Source organism: Sylvia atricapilla, chromosome 16 (assembly GCF_009819655.1).
Source record: "Sylvia atricapilla isolate bSylAtr1 chromosome 16, bSylAtr1.pri, whole genome shotgun sequence".
Classification (NCBI taxonomy): Eukaryota; Metazoa; Chordata; class Aves; order Passeriformes; family Sylviidae; genus Sylvia; species Sylvia atricapilla.
In genome coordinates, this window is record NC_089155.1 from 8927946 (window position 1) to 8944686 (window position 16741).

General features: G+C 45.5%; 1 protein-coding gene across 1 annotated transcript in view; it reads right to left on the minus strand.

Moving 5' to 3' along the window:
• Positions 1 to 2512: 2512 nt before the first annotated feature.
• Positions 2513 to 16741, minus strand: part of COL20A1 (collagen type XX alpha 1 chain) — a 48087-nt gene continuing 33858 nt past the window's right edge. Inside the window, exons 26-39 of the mRNA XM_066330860.1 lie at positions 16205 to 16282; positions 15487 to 15573; positions 13110 to 13163; positions 12195 to 12290; positions 11610 to 11663; positions 11215 to 11268; positions 10847 to 10900; positions 9401 to 9472; positions 8687 to 8722; positions 7357 to 7423; positions 6319 to 6507; positions 4949 to 5026; positions 3990 to 4145; positions 2513 to 3497 (exon numbers count right to left, since the gene is read on the minus strand). Coding sequence (XP_066186957.1) covers positions 3484 to 3497; positions 3990 to 4145; positions 4949 to 5026; positions 6319 to 6507; positions 7357 to 7423; positions 8687 to 8722; positions 9401 to 9472; positions 10847 to 10900; positions 11215 to 11268; positions 11610 to 11663; positions 12195 to 12290; positions 13110 to 13163; positions 15487 to 15573; positions 16205 to 16282 — 1089 coding nt within the window. The 3' untranslated portion in view covers positions 2513 to 3483. The remainder of the gene's footprint in view (positions 3498 to 3989; positions 4146 to 4948; positions 5027 to 6318; positions 6508 to 7356; positions 7424 to 8686; positions 8723 to 9400; positions 9473 to 10846; positions 10901 to 11214; positions 11269 to 11609; positions 11664 to 12194; positions 12291 to 13109; positions 13164 to 15486; positions 15574 to 16204; positions 16283 to 16741) is intronic.

A 16741-nucleotide genomic window follows, 5' to 3' on the forward strand; every position in this document is an offset into this window, starting at 1 on the left:
ACACAAAGAGAGGTTTTTAGCATATGAAAGACTCCAGGAAAATGCATGCAGCCAGACTGTTGGCATTTGTAATGCTCCCAGCTCAGAAATGATTCCCAGGACTTGAGTGAACAAGCTGACATCAGAAAAAGAGTGAGGAAGCGAGAGTGGGACACAACAAGAGCTCTAAAAGTGTCTTGGAAGAGATCCAGAGCTAAGTAAATGGTTTTCAGGTTCCAGGAGTGCAAAACTAAACTCAGAGACCCCAAAGGCATCAAAGGCAGCAGATATGGATGTTGATCTTTTCTGTTTTACTCATGCAGGAGAGATTGAATCCTTACATGGTGTTTGATACTTTCCCTCCAGTACCTCTCCTTTGGGCATGAACAGAACAAAACTGACTGTAACAACCTCAGTTACTTCAATTGTTCAGTTTTTCCCTGCATCTTCTTTCTCCTGCTTGCGTAAAGCTCACTTGATCTGGATCATCTTCCCAGACAGAGGATTCAGGGTATTTTATCTGCAGCTGGCTGGTAGGATGATCTAAGTAATCCCCATTTCCCCAGCATTTCCAGGGCTGATTTCCATCTCATTCCCCAATGAGCTAATCCTCATAGCTTATAACACCTCCTTTTTGGAGAAGTTTCTCTAGGCATTTATCAAGAAACTTGACTTAAGGAAATTCACCAGTGTAGATGCAGAGAGATGCAGCTGTGAGATGCAAGATTCATGTACAGTCCTAAGAAAATCCCCCACATAACAGCCCCACCTGGCTCAATGGTCCCATCTGGGCCTCTCCCACTGCAGTGATGTCCATTAATGACACTTTATCCACTCCTAGGATATCTTTTTGTTTCCAGCCCTTTAATTCTGGTCCAGCCAAGATGTTGAGTCATGGAAGAAGGGCATAACAAGCTCTGCTGCTTGTTAACAGCATTGCTGGTTACTCCTGTGGTTGTAATCTTACTCCTGAGACAGAGATAACACCTCAAAAAGATGCTTGTTGCAAAACTATTTGTCACTGAAATGTCCTCAGCCTCTGCCAGAATCCACCAGGTGGGTCAAACTCTCAGTGCCTAAAATCTCAGAGCAGAAAAGCTCCTTGGCTCAAGGAATTGGGTTACAGAGCACTGGCACAGGCTCTGTGACACTGCATGCACTAAATATCCTTGATTTCAAGTAAATAAAACCCCTTATGGGACAAAGTTTGGGAAGATAAATGGACAAGTTGTTTGTGCAGCTTGTCTGTCTCCTAATCAATAGCCCTGCTGGGACCCAATTCTGTTACAGCCTGACCGTTCCTGTTGTATCTGAAATGACCAGACAAAAGCAAATATCACTTGAAATCCCATCCAAATAGATCAAATCCCAGTACACACAGTGAGGGGATGTGAGCAGGTTCCAAAATCAGTTGATAAAGAAACATGAAGGAGCTGTCTCAAATAACCTGTGGTTACTAATTTGGACAGGCAGAACAGCAAGTTCAGAGCTGGGATTTTGGCTGCACTAATCCAAGTCAGAAAATAACCTGCAAATGCAGATGTTCCTCATTGCACTGCTCACCTTCCCCACTCTGTGAGCATTTCATGGGAATAATTTTCCTTTCTGCTGTGCAGGAACCCCTTTTACCTCCTCAGCTTTGCTGCACACTGCTTTCACCTGCCAGTTCTCACAGCTTTGGAGTTTATACTCAGTGCTAAATTCAGAACCATTCTAAACCAACTTAATGTAGGTTTGGCTTTGTTTGTTGTTTTGGGGTTCCACACAGTTCCAGAGCTCTTTGGCTTTTATAAACAGAAACACTGCAACTCCCAACACCTATGTAGGGTGTTCCTGTGAATGTGTCTCCTCCAAACACAAGCACTCTTCTGTGCTGCAGCCTTCAGCTCCTCTGACCTCTCCTTTTTCCTCTGACTGGAGCTTTGTCTGCAGCAACACTCCACCTGAGCTAAAAGCTTTCCATTTTATATGTCAAGGCAACTCTGGAGAACTTCACAATGAGCAGAAATGTTACTTCTATCAGAGTGGTATTTCTATGCATTTTCCTGCATTTTCGAGAGGGATTACATGTCATATTGAAAATATCAATTCTTGGGAGTTTCTAGATAATGAACACACATAAGCCAAAAACGACTTTAAATACTTACAGGATTCACTGACCATATTTTATCTCACTTTTGTTGTAGGTTGGCTCCCACACAAGTCTGGCATGTTCCAATGTTCCTTTAGCAGCATTTCTAAAGTCTATAGGATATTTCCTTAATGACAAGAAGAAATAATATTTGGACTCCTTGTCTAAAAAAGTCAGTTCTCTTAAGGTAAACCTCTTTCTCCTTGGTATTGATGTGACAATCTACTTTCTAAGTGTGATGTATTTGCTGCCAAGTTTTCAAAGGTTGGCTAAATGAACACCGAGGCTGCCAGCCTGTGTGTAACTGCAGAAATTACACATCCAGAATAAATGCAGAGGAATGTGCATGATGCTCTATTTTTTACCTTTTTTAACAGCGTTGAAAAATCTGTATACTGATACTTTTTGCTTTAGGGTTAGGGTTAAAATCAGAGTTCAGGAAGGTTTAGTTTGGAAGCAAGGGCAGGATACAGGCAATGATCCAGCACAGCCTGAAGCAGTAATTGCAAAGGAGGAAGAAAATTTTTATCAGTATCTGCATGGTTTGTTGCAGACACATCTTCAGTTGATACTAGAGAAAGGGGTGTAACATGACAATTACCTCTATGTCTTATGGGTAAAATCCAGACTTGGAGCTGTTCAATATTCCACCTGATAAAATGTAAAGTAGCTACTGAGCCTGCAAGAGGGAAACATGGAAAAGGCACTAGGTTAATCCCCAGCTTCTCTCAGCAGAGGGTTGTGACTCACGTAAGGCTTTGCCTGAGTTACCAAGCCCCAGAGGAGCTGAAGAGCAGTTTGTCACATCGCAATGAGGTGATCTCTGGCTGCAATGTTTGTGTTCAAAACACCGCTGCAAGGAAACCATCAGCATTCTGCCAAAAGCAGAAACAGCCAAGATGGTGCTAGACTTTGCTACCTTGGCAGCCAACAGAAAATGCAGCTTTGCACCAGTGGATTTGCTTCTTTGGTTACGAGGTGCTGCTTTTCTCAGTGCTGAGGACACAGAACAACAACTGCCAAAAAGACACCAGGAGCAGATGAGCTGGCAGAAATTATCTGTTATTTCTGAGCACTTCAATACAGTATTTCTTTTTCTTACAAGTCTGTGAGCCTGAGTGTCCAGCTGTGCCTTTTTCTTGCTGTGGGACGTGCGATGTGAGTTTGAGCCCTGCAGTTGTGCAGACAGACAGCTCAGCCAGACACAGGCTGTGGCTCTGCGGTTTGATTGACTCGTCCATAGAGAAGTGATGGGGCATTAAAAAAACATAACACATCTGCTATTTGGGTTGCTGCTTCTTTTGGAGTTATGGAGTTTTCTTCCAGAGATTTCCAGGGAAAAGTGACGTCTTCAGCTGCCTCCGCCCCAGCCATCAGGGGACAAAATCTGTGTGTGTGGAAAGGATGAAGCCACTGAGCAAATCAATAAATCAGTGTCAGGGTCTGAGAAGGAATGGCACAGAATTAATCCTTTTCCTTTGTAAAACTTTTGTTCTGTGCCAGTGAATTTCTCCATTACCCTGGTCTTTGTCCCACTGAGCCTCCACAGAATGTAAATGTAGGAAATGAGGAATTGTTCCTCTCTCCATCCCCCATGGAAACACTGCTGGGGACATGAACTGACCCCCGTGATCAGTTCCCACTTGCTTGACTACTACTGCAGTTCTGTGTTAGTCCATAAGGATAGCTGAGGAACAGCCCATGGAACTGGCTTTGATCCATGTGGGCTGCAGGGGGATCACCCTGTCTGCTTTGCAGAGGAGGCTGTGCAGGACTGATGTGCCTGAAGGAAAAACAGAGGTCTCTGCCTGGCTCAAGAGAAGTAACCAGAGACCAGCCATAAAATCATAACCTTTGTACTGATGTAGTCAGGACTTACCTCTTCTATCTGCCTCATAACATCCAGAGATATCACAGCCCCCTGGGTGTCCAGGCTGCCCAGGCTGCCCTCTGACACCAGGGAAACCTGGAGGACCAGCATTCCCAGGGTAACCCTTGGGACCTGGTTTCCCCTGCACAACTTCTCCTGGTGGGCCTGCAGAAGGAGAAGCACTGTCAGCTGTAGCACATCTGCTTTAGCACTGTAAAACCTCTTCTGTATTTTCCTTCATCCTACACGGCAGGTAATTTTCTGAGCATGGCTTCCTCATTTTGGTGGATAAATAAGACCTACCTGTTCGAAAACCTGTTCTGAATCCCAGTACCTGAATCCCAGTATTCTTGACCTCAAGGGTTCCCAGCTTGGCTAAAAAAAGACTGGTTATGAGAACCCCAAATCCACCTACATGTTAATGCAGAGAATCACCTTAACCCCAGGATCCATCCCAGAGTCATTGGAGTTTGTGTCTTTGCATCTCAACTATAGAAAATTAAATGAAGAAGAATGTGTTTGACCACACTCTGCCTGGTTTGTTATGCCAGTGGCAAACTTCCCACAGATCCCAAGTAGCAGGGATCAGGGTGGAGGAGTACACCAAATCCTCACAGATTACTCACAAACCCTTATGTTCCACGAGCTGAATTCTCAGAGCTTCTATCCCCCGAGCATCTGGTCTTGCATGCAAAAAGGCAGCAAAACTAAAACTCCCTGCACATGTCTCAGGTCCTCAAAATCCATCATCCCCTGGGAATGTGTGCCAGAGGGAAGAAGCTGCCTGGAGTAATCTCTTGCATTTTAGCAGAGAGCAACCATCGAGGATGCTGCCAACAGGGCTGTGGTGGGAGGTGAGTCTGACCCCACCACAGAGGCCCTTCAGCTGGATGATGTTTTGAATCTGAGAGCTGGTGGCCATCACATGGCCTCACTGGATCAATAAACAGGGCTTGTGGTCACGCTACCTGTTCTGCCTCTGGGTCCTTGGCTCCCTTCTTCACTGGCTCCAGACGTCCCTTTTTCTCCTTTGGGCCCTGGGGAACCTATTCACAGATAAAAGATAAGTGTTGCTTCACTGCATGTTGAATTTCACCCTGAACTGAGGCTCCTGCAGTCTCTCCATGTGTCCAAGTGGAGTCACAGCCCTTGGCAACACTGAGAAACATCCACTTGCTTTCACTCAGTCTGGGCACCTACTCTGGCTGTGACCAACAGGGCACTGATTTCTTTGATCCAAGCAGCACTGATTTGCAGCCCAATAGGGGTGGGAGTGAACATTTTTCACAGAGAAATTCATAGCAATAGTGTTACTGCACCAGCCTGAGGGTCAGGTCCACCTCTGTGCTCTTCATGTGGATCAAACAAATCACAAAGCTGAACTGTCTCTTTGACCAGGTGCTGGTTAGGCAGGATTGATGTTTTCCTCTTAAATTACTTGTGAAACTAGCACCTCTCAGAGAAAACAGGTACCTTTTGACAGAATTTGATTTTTCATTGTTTTAAGATGAAAATATTTTGATCACCCATGTCCTTCAGGTGGTTTTTCATTCTTCCCTCTCCTGCCTGACAGGCCGGAAAAATCTTGTTACTCCTTTGTCTTAGAAGTGACATTTTGATAAGCTCTGCAGATACCAGCTGACTGACTGCTGCAGAAGGAAGGAGTTAAACAGAACCCTTCCAGTAACTCAGAGGTGTTAGGACACTGCTAAAACCAATGTTTTTCTTTTTATTTTGACAGACAATTACTTGAGCCACTGACAAACATTGTCTGCGAATCCAACCAAAGCATCTTCCCACCTTTCACTCATTCGCGTGCAGTAACAGAGGCCACTTCTGAGATCACAACTATCTATTTCTTTAGTCATGTCTGAGTCTTTCATTGCTGAAACTACTGCTCCAGAAACTTACTTCCCCTTTAAAGACTGCTTCAGTTCCCTCATGCCTTCCATCAGTGTTTTCCAACCCTCCTCCTTTCTGCCCAAAGCTGATATCTTCCACCACCATGTGTTCACTCAAATGGCTGCTTTTCTGTATGAAAAGCCTCCTGCCCTCTAAAATTAAACTCTCCATCCCCCCAAACCTACAAGTGGTGCTAAACTGGCCTTTCCTTCCATGCAGAGCTTGAAAATAGAGTGGGCTGCACCTGGCTTCTCCCTGCTTGTTGAGATTTAGAATTTAGGTGGCTCCTCCTAGAATGGAGAAGTCCAAAAGGAAAACAGCAATGAAATGAGATAATATTGTGGATTATCTATTCAGTACTGCTTGAGGCACTGACATGTTTAGTTGAAGTATCAAAGATGCAGTGAAAAATGCTGATGAACTCTTCTGTCCTTACCTCTCTCTCCTGGATACCCATCTTTGCCTGGCTGTCCAGGGGGGCCATTTTCTCCTCTTTCTCCACTGCTCCCAGGTGGGCCTGGAGGACCTGGTGGTCCTGGTTCTCCTGGTTTTAACCTTTCCTCCCAAATGGGAACTGGCTTCCTTGCATGTTCATGTATGAATGAATCAAATTTCAACACATGAGCTGAGAAGGCAAGACAGAAAATAAACCTTTCCTTGGCTGGGGAATTCAGAAGAGAGATACAAATCAAAGGATTTTGTGTAAAAAGGTACTTAGAGTGATCAGCTGCTGCTAAAAAGCTGTCAGTCCAGACTGAGCAAGGCAGAAGATGAAGATGGGCAGCTGAGTGATGACTTTGCTGCCTGACCTTGGACAAGGCACAGCTTCTGTCTGTGCATCACAGCACAGGAGCTTTTCAAAACTGCCTGGCCTAGGGAGGAATCAGCACATATTGCTGAAAGAATAATTTCTCTCAAATTAGTTACAACTTTTTTTTTTTTTCCCACTTAAGAAGTAAAGGAGGCTTTGCAAAACACCAAAGGGTTTTTCAGATAAATATTTTGCAGGTCTTTTGTGCACTAATGCCACTCGATAAAGCCAAAGCAGTGCTTAGAGCCTGAGATGGGACATTTGCTATTCATGGTGCTCAGCAGGGCACAGGGTGCTGGGAGCTGCTGGATCACTACAGCTTCAGGCTGTCTCTCCTCTGGTTTTCCACTTCTGGAGAGTTATAGAATCACAGAATCCCAGACTGGTTTGGATTGGAAGGGACCTTAAACTTATCTTGTTCCACTCCCTGCCATGGGCAGAGACACCTTCCCCTATCCCAGGCTGCTCCAAGTCCCATCCAGCCTGGCCTTCGACACTTGCAGGGATCCAGGGGCAGTCACAGTTTCCCTGGACAACATGTGCCTCACCACCCTCACAGGGAATAATTTTATATCTGAAATAAATCCAATCCTTCAGTTTAAAGCCATTCCCTCCATCTCATCACCACACAGACACACTGAGTGCTGGGTTGGTTGTACTCACTCTGAATCATCCGCTCACAAGCCTGGCTAACAAGCTGGTAAATTGTGGCCAAAGACTGTGGTTCCCCCTAAAATGGTAATTTTTTAAAAAATTATGGAAAAAAAAGGAAGTATTAATATCTTTTAGAAAGGATCGATCTCATAATGCATGACAGCTTTCAGCCCATTCATTCTCTCAGCTTGAGTTCCAGAGATATTAATTAGTGTGAAATGCAGCTCTATTTATTTATCATGAAGCTCTGAAACCAGAAAATTGAAATTGGAAACATCAATAATTGCATTTCTCCTGCACATCAAAAGGCCCAGACCGAATCTAAATAATTACCAAAAAAGGGAGAGCAAATTTCACCCTCAAATTTTATCAGAAAAGATGCTAAGTCTATAACTCAGTGTTCTGTGATATGTAAAACATTTAGTATGATCAGATATTACAACGTTCTATCTTTGACTCCATCTTCTATGAATATTGATTCTTACTGTATTTTGAATAAATCATATATGACGGGCCCTTCAGGAAGTTTTAGTAAAGTAGGGAAAAGAGATAAAAATGCAAAAACCTGCTTAAAAATAAACACTGACTGTGAAAATTCATACCTAATGCACCTACTTCCAGAACTGTTTATAAAACATACATCTCTGGCTGGATCACAGTGCAGACCATCCAGGTTTAAAAACTGCTGTGTTCAACACCCAAAGGAGGGGGAAATGGAAAGTTCCCGTGCAAAAAAGTCTAGAAAAGGAAATCTGGTAGGACTGGAAGGAGAATGCTCTTAAAAATTACAATTCTGAGGCATTAACTTGAGACAAAAGCACCTCATTCCTGTCTGAAGACAAATTTGCATAAGTCGGTCTTGGCAATGACTCCTAGAAAATCATGGCATTTTGATTTAACCAGAAGTCAAGACGAGAAAAACTTCTTTTCCCAAGAAAATAACCTTCCAAGGCAGTGTGGATGTCTTGACTGCCAAGGGTTCTGCGCTGGGCCATGGACAATGATTATTACAAATTAGTCCCCTTTTGCAACACATTAAACCAGAACAAAGTGGAGCCAAGTGGGTTTGGCTTTTCCCTTCTCAGCAAAAGAACGGATTTGCATTTGACATTTCTGCTTCATTACTGCAAGTGATACTAAGTGGTCCTGTCTGCTGTGGGATTATTTATATCCCACCAGCCCAGCCTGTGCAGGTGAAAGGAAAGGCAACAAGCAATTGGTACAACAGTGGAGAGGTTTGGCTTATAACTGTAAGCAAAGGTTGTGATTCAGGTTACCACACCCACTCTTTTGAGGGTACGATGCACTGACAGTGTCACCCAGCCCCAGAAAAACTCACTTTCTCTCCTCTTTCTCCTTTGGGACCTGGCAACCCCTATAGAAAAAAAAAAGATAAAGAAAGAAGTCTAAGGAAAGGAAGAAAAGAAAACAAAGGAATTCAGTGGAGGTGTGGGTTACATTAGTGGGATGTGGAGCACAAAGGTTTTCTCACACTCTTGTTGTTTCCTTGACCTCATGGCAGTGATTGTAAGGGCTTTAAGTCCATACTTAAAAGCTTGAACTCATACTCAAACACTTTGCCTTTAAAGAAAATTAATAATAAATCAGTAACCAGAAGCAGTGGAATAAGCACCATCAACAGGGATGCAGAAATTTCTCAGATGGGCTCTTAGAAGAGATTTCCCAACAGGACAGGGGTTTTTAACATCTGAGGAGAAGAAATACCTGTGGCATTTAGATCTGTGGTTTCACCCACAAACTCCAGCTCAGGAGTGACTTCCTTGCTTTATTCTAGAATCCTACATCAGAAATTTGTTTAGATTTTTTTGTAGCAGGCAAATCTGCAGAGGGTGAAGGGAGGTGGGATTTGTTGAATGCTTTATCAACAGATCAGTAGCCTGAGCTCTGAATGCCCAGACATCTCCTTATGAAGGATGAGTGTGAATTTGAACCGTTCTTCAGACTCTGAGGCAGAGCTGCTGTGGGAACAGCTCATTTCCATTCAATTATTCCATGTCTTGGCCTTCTTTGAGACCCAAAAGCAGAAACTTACTGTTGGCCCAACATCACCCGGAGGTCCCTTCTCGCCACTGCTGCCCCGGGTGCCTGTGGCTCCTTGGAAACCCTGCAGACATTCCAGATTAAAAATCCAGTTATTTCCTAACTTTTTTTCCTGTTCAAGGGCTCCAGGGCCACCCGTGGTGGGAATTTAGAGGACTCCAGCAAGGGAACAGCAGCCTTAAGTTTCCTGTCCAGCCACGAGCCCACTGTCCAAAGCACATCATGTGTGAGTCATGCTCACATCATTTCCCATCACCATCTCAATTATGGCCAAGACAGCAAAGCTGAGTTTTGCCAACTAACTGAAGTGTAGTTTATACCCTAGAGGCTTTTGATCTTTTGTTATATATTCAGATTTAGACATAGCCCAGAGCACAGCCCTCTTCTTCAGCCTCCCAATACCACATGGTTGTTTTCTTTTTCCTTTAAAGCTCCTGCTGGCCTCTAACACTTCACAACATCAACAGCAGCTTAGAGAGTGGGAAGTGCTTTCTGTGGTCATCTCCTCTTTGTGAACTGTCTGTGCCTTTTGGAGCCATAAAGGGAAGGAAAGAATCAGCCAAAAACCACTAGGAGAAATATTTTGTTTTAGAATTCTCCAGTCATTACATTTAAACTCATGGATACTACCAACTTTTCTGAACAGTGAAAATGAGAAAAGTTTTCAAGGCAGCACCAGAACAGCTTCCAGTGCTTGCTCTGAAGGTGACAGTGCTTTCCTCTTATTAAAAAAGCTGAGGCTCAATCCTGCCAGCTCCACATATTCCCAGGATGAACAAGTCAGAGTTATGAGCTGAATTCAACCTTGGCTCCTATAAATAACTTAGCACAACCAGTGCCAAATTCCTTATAATTCAGCGGTGATACTCAGCTGTGAGATTCAGCTGTGAGAATCAGTAACTTATCAGGACCACCAGCCATCAACTAAACCCAAATCTCGTTCAGTGTCCTAAGTAAAATGAAGTGTTCCTGTGGTGCCTTCCAATTAGGAGCTGTAAACCAACAGATCTAAAAATTCTGCTACCCTGGGCATGACAAAGTGCAGCTACACCCATCTCCATCCAGCCCTGGCAGCAGACACTGGCAGTGAGGTGGGGGAAAAACCTTTCACACTGCCTGCATCCTCCAGCTCCTGCTGATTTCAGTCTGACGAGCCAAATCCAACTCAACCCAACAGTTGGAGAACAGTAGTGTGAGGAAAGCAAAAATAGCAAAATAAAAATGTCCTCACTGGGATGAAGCCTCCTCAGGACTTGCCAGAGGAAGCCAAGGATTTTCTTCTTACAGAGAGTGGCAGGGGAAGGGGGCACCTGCACAATGTTCCAGGTGTTCCCTGTGGGACGCTGGGAAGGGGGTTTGCCTTGACACTTCCAGGTGAAAGCAGAAAACTCTGCTGAGGAACAGATTTCAGAGTGCATCACTCACAAGGAGTACTCACCCTTGGTCCAGGAGGTCCTGGAGGTCCAGCTGTGCCTTCTAGTCCCCTCACCCCCTGCAAAGCCAAATCCAGACATTTACTAACAAGAGGATTCTAAGAGACCTCATCAGCTGCGAGATGTTTTCCCTTGTGCTGCTTTTAACAGGAACTTGCTAAAGATGGGTAAAAAAGCACCTGTTAAGCGGCAAGAAGGGCAGTATCTGCTCAAATTTGGCCAAGCCTGAAATGATCCCATTTTTTCCCCCAATCCCTGTGCCTGTGTGAAAAGACCATTCACTTCTGCACTGAGTGCACTGGGTCTCTGCTGGGACACTCCTAGCAGATTTTTAGGCACTCATGCATAAAACATTAGGGGTGGGGTGTTTTACCTTTGCACCTTGAAGTCCATCCCTGCCTGGAGCTCCCTGCACACCAGGAATGCCCTGTAAATCAGAAATTCTGGATAAAGTCAGCATCTGATTATCATTGCCCTAATTCATCTTGTAACAGAGGACAGAAGAAAAAGGTCAAAGAAGAAAAGAGTTATTCATTACATAGAGGAAAGACTGTTATCCCAGCTTTAATTCCATTATATCCAGATTCCAGATAGATCTATCTCTCTAACATCAAGTGACTCAGTTTCCCTTGGGAAAATGATGGCTTTCCAAAATGACAGTTCCCAAGCAGACAAGAGCAACAACTTTTCAGACTTGCATGAAGTAGCTACTCAGAAGAAAAAGGGCAGATCTTTGGGACAAGCAGAAGGAGTGGTGTTTACCATTACCTGCATGCCAGGGATCCCAGTGTCTCCTTTCTCTCCTTTAATTCCTGGTGGCCCCTTGGATTAAAACAGAAGCACACAGTCGGGTGTGTGGCAGAACCCTTTAAAGCAAAGAGCATCCTGCTGCTCCACATCCATGTCCCAGGTTGTTCCTGCTCCCTGCAGTGTTCCAGGGTAATTTACAGCCACAGCATGTGCACAGGGATTCTGCCATCCCAGACATGTGGCAGCCTTTGCCACTACTCCCTGCCAAGCAATGATGATCACTGGAAAGAGAAATGCCTGAATATTCATAGAATATCCTGAGTTGGAAGGGACCCCACTGGGCTGCTTTCAATAAAAGCCCATTAAGGAGAGTCTGGACAAAAGCAGGCTTTGGCCAGAATGATTAAGTGCAGGGCCTCGTCAGCATAAAACCCACTGATTGTCATCTCTGCCTCTGCAGCTGTTCAGCTGCTGGTGAGGGGGATGTAAATTCATAAATCACAGGACTGGCACCCATTTCTGAGACAGGCTCTGACTGTGAAGAGCAAAGAGAGAGTGACCAAAAAAAAAATAATAAAAGAGGCAATGGAAGAGTTGACATACCACAGGGCCCTGAACTGTGATCCCTTGGGAACCTGGAGAGCCTTGCTGGCCACTGGGACCTGCTGGTCCTACCTGTCCAGGGGGGCCTGGCTCACCCTGAAAGCAAAGACAAGGAAACAACCATAGGGGAAGGAAGTGGTTGGTGCCTGCACTCCTCATGGGCTGCACTGCACGGCCTGGGTCAGCACAAACCATCTACAGGATTCAGGATTAAACTGGGGCACTGGGGGCATCTCCAGTAACCTCAGCTGCCTTTGTATTTTAGGTCCAAGATTTAGGTCCATCTTTCATGAGAGCAGACATCAAAGCTTTGCAGAGCACAATTCACCTTCCCAAATTATTTCTGTCATTCAAGGTGGTCAGGGAACAAAGGGAAATGCTCCTTAGCCTATTTCTGAGATCTGTGTCCGTTCTCATTCCTTCCCCCAAACCTTTCCCCTGCAGCCCTGCTGCTTTCCCAGATGTCACCCCAAAAAATGGGACCAGTGGTGGGCTCTGGCTCTGCCCTGTTCTGATCCATGGAGCTGTGAGCATTTGCACCAGGGTTTGCTCCCGTCCCCAAGGCTGGGGAATTCAGACCCAGCCATTCCCCATGCTCACCTCAGGGCTCTGGTTCCCTCCCTGCCTCCCTCCTCACGCTGCTCTGTCCCAGGGCAGTCCCAGTGTGTCTGCTCAGGAGATTTGGCAGCAACAACAACCACAGCACAGAGCCTGACCCTGTCCCAGCTGCTCTCAGAGGACACTGCTGACCACGTACAGTGCATTAATTCAGCACAATCAGGTTCGTCATCTCAATTTCCAAAGTCCAACCGAGCATTTAATTAATAATAAGTGATCCCATCCTCCTTGGTGTGTTGTTGAGACTGTTTGGGCTCAGCTTGGTGCAGTGAGATAATCTCCAGCCTAAGGACTCACCTTGGGTCCTGGCTCCCCCTGCTCCCCCTGAGGTCCTCTCCTCCCAGGGCTGCCCTGCCAGTGGGACACAAAGAATAGTCATATTTATTGCACTCTAACCTGGGGGACAGAGCTCTGTGCACTTCACTGCCCCACACTCAAAGATGTTTCCTTCCCCACAGAGCTCAATATAGAGACAAGAAGAAAATTAATTCAGTTGTCCAGGAAATGCAGGAAAGGGAAGAAGAAAGCAACAGCCCAGCCCCTCCATGACCAGCACTGGGATCACAGCACTTATTCCCAGCAGAGAGAGATGAAGTTTCAACCTGTTTAACCTCCCTCCAACTCCTCTCAGTGGATCCATGCTGAGACAATGTCTCATATGGACACGGGAACACCCTTGAGAAGCAAGAAAAGGGGTGCTCAGATCTACACTCCTTTGGAACTCAGTTGGGTTTTACACTCCCCACCCCAGAGAAGTGACATGTGCTGAGATGAGAGACAGACCTGGCTCTGGGAGTCCTGGCTTAGCTCTGCCTCTGCCTAACTCTGGGTGGGGAGGAGAAACCAGCCTTCTGGCATGAACTCATTTGGGTGTGAATTTTTGACATCTTAATCTGAACATTGCTATTCTTGAATCCAAAAAAACCCATGGAAATGAATTGAGAAGCACAGGCTGGGAACTTTGGGAAAGGTGCTTTCAGAGGTGCTCAGAAACTCATTCCAGAAGCCAGCTGGATCTAGTCGGACATACTCATTAAGGACAGTGATAAATACAAGGTGGGACATGTCTTTCCAACTGGAGTTTTAAAAATAGCAGTGAGTGCTGTTGTAACTGCAACAAATTACCCAGGGTTCAGTGGTGTGAGGAGAAGGTTATGTGTCAAAACCCGATTTCCTCTAATGCTTTAAAGAGTCTTGCTCTTTAAGGAGTTTTCTGTGGAGATGCTTAAACCACAGGGCAATGCAAGCTGGTAATTATGCACTTAGGATATTGGAGCAAACTGTGACAGTGGAGTGTGCTGTTAATTAAACTTCCACCGGAACGAGCAAGTAATTACTCTGCAATGAGGCACTCTCCTTGCACAGAACTGAACTCACAGCTAAACCACAGGTCAGTGCAGGAGGTGATCTGAGACCTTTTCACTTGAAAAAGGAGGCAAATATTTCCATCATGGTTATTTTCCAGGAGAAAAACACCCGGGGTGGTTGAACTGAGGTGCTCTGGACAGGCTGTCCGCCAGGTTTCAGCTGGATTGTGCAAATCAGATACTCTTCCCCAGATTTTTAAAAGGCAAATTTTTAAATAACTGCTTCCTAGTGTTTAACAGGAATATTTTCTTCTGGGATTTAAGCCCATGACAGCTTTCCCACATCCGTAATGGAATCTATAGGCAGAATTTATACCCTTTTTCCTGAGCATACTGCATATGTAATGGCTGTTTTCTCTTCCCCCTCATTTCTTCAGGGTTTTCTTGCAAGTGACATTCACTGAACAGAAAGAGAGCTTTGGGGACAGACAGGATAGCAAAGTCTCCCCTTTCTCTTTACACTGTCCACCCACACAGACACTTACAAGGCTCCAATTTAACATAGGTTCCAGATAGGAAGATTTTTTTGGTGAGTTGGGTTTTTTTTTTTCTCAAATTTACAGAGAATTTCAGAGCCTCCAATCCATGAAATCTCTGCAGACACTGAGGGTGACCTGTCCTCCTCTCCTAAGAGGATTAATGTGGAACCAGGAGCTGCTCAGCCTGTTCCCAGCTGCAGCTGTTGCGCTGCCAACTCTCCATCTCCCCATTTCATCACCATCCAAAATCCAAAGGGAAACTCTCAGCCCTGTCCTGGAAAAGCTCCTTGAGTTAGGATGAGAGGAAACGGCCTCAAGTTGCACCAGGAGAGGTTTAGATTAGACATGAAGATAAAACTTCACCAAAAGGGCTGTCAAGCCCTGGCACAGGCTGCTCAGAGCAGGGATGGAGTCACCATTTCTGCAGGGATTTAAAAAGTGTAGATGGGGGGTGGTTTAGAGCTGGGGACACGGTTTAGAGTGAGATGGGAGGTGGTTTAGAGCTGGGGACACGGTTTAGAGTGAGATGGGAGGTGGTTTAGGGCTGGGGACACGGTTTAGAGTGAGATGGGAGGTGGTTTAGAGCTGGGGACACGGTTTAGAGTGAGATGGGAGGTGGTTTAGAGCTGGGAACACGGTTTAGAGCTGGGCTTGGCAGCCCTGATTAATGGGTGGGCTGGATGGTCTTCAGAATCTTTTCCAACCTCAACGATTCCATGATCCTAAAACCCCCCAGAGTCCCAGGGGCATTCCCCACGTCCCCAGCGTGCCACAAGAAATGAGGCAGCAGCAGCACATGCAGGACACTGGGTGGGAGGGGGAACTTACAGGGGGCCCTGGGGGTCCTGGCAAGCCCGGGCGCCCAGAAGTGCAAGAACAGGCAGGAGCCAGGGTAGGGCAGGTGTCCTCATCCCTCTGAAATGAAATCAAGCCAAAAACAGTCATGAGCAGCTGCACAGCAAGAGCAGGATGGATCAAGTACAACACTCAGTGCTTCAAAATTCAGTCTTTTACTTGAAGAAAATCAGAATTTTTTTTTTTTCTACTCCACTGGGGGATTTTTGTGAGCAATCGAGTGCTTCATTTTTTTCTGTTGAATAACAAATGTAGACAAAAAACCACTATGAACCAGCCCTGCCTGCAATGTGCAAAACACATATTGGAAGATAATTTTCTCCCTTCAGCATATTTATACACCCCACCTAGCAGCTCTGTATTGAGCAGAGAAGTGAAAAGGAAGAGTGGGGGATGTTGTGCCTCAGGGCTCCGATGGCAGCAAAGCTGTAGGGCTGCCAGGGCTCCTGGATGAGGTCATGCCAGGAAAAATATGCACTGCACCAGGATTGGAAGTTTTCATTCTTTTTGAAGCAAACATAGTTTTGTTTACTTCACCAACAACCACACTGATGTTATTCCCAAGAGGAAAAAAAAAATGCTTTCCCTTTAAAGTCTATCAAAATCATTTGCAGTGTCACTTCAGTGCCCTGGACTCCTTCCTTCCTCCCCAGCCTCCTGTCAATGAGCAGAGCAGTGCCCTTTGCCTTACCAGTGCAGGGAGATCACAGCATCTGTCCTGCTCTGCCCCCACACTGCTGCACAGGATCTGCAGAGACTGCAGCTGGAACTGGGGGGAAAAACAGAGAGTTTGATAAGAAAGTACATTGGTTCCCACCACCCATCACCAAATCCTATGAAGTTCAAGTGATAAAAATAATCTTCAGGGATGATTTGACAGGATTCTTCTGTGTGATCCCAATTATAACTGTGCCCCGAAAAAGCCACAATATGAGAACTACCCCCAGAGTGAGTGTTCCACAAGCCTCCAGGTCTCTGTCCTGCTAAGCAAGTCAACAAAGCAGCTTCACATCACATCTCCAATTTAAACACAGCCCTGCAAGAGCAGCAGGTTCTCAACTAATTGGGCTTCAGCACCACCAAAATGTGAAAGAAAACTTTGATTTGCTCCCCTTGGGGCCATGGGGAGAAGGGTAAATGTGGCAGCAGCATTTCCCAGGGCAGATGTGTTCCCCTCCCCAGAAACCCCAATCAGGCTCTCACTGCCTCCTTAACAGCCACATCTTCC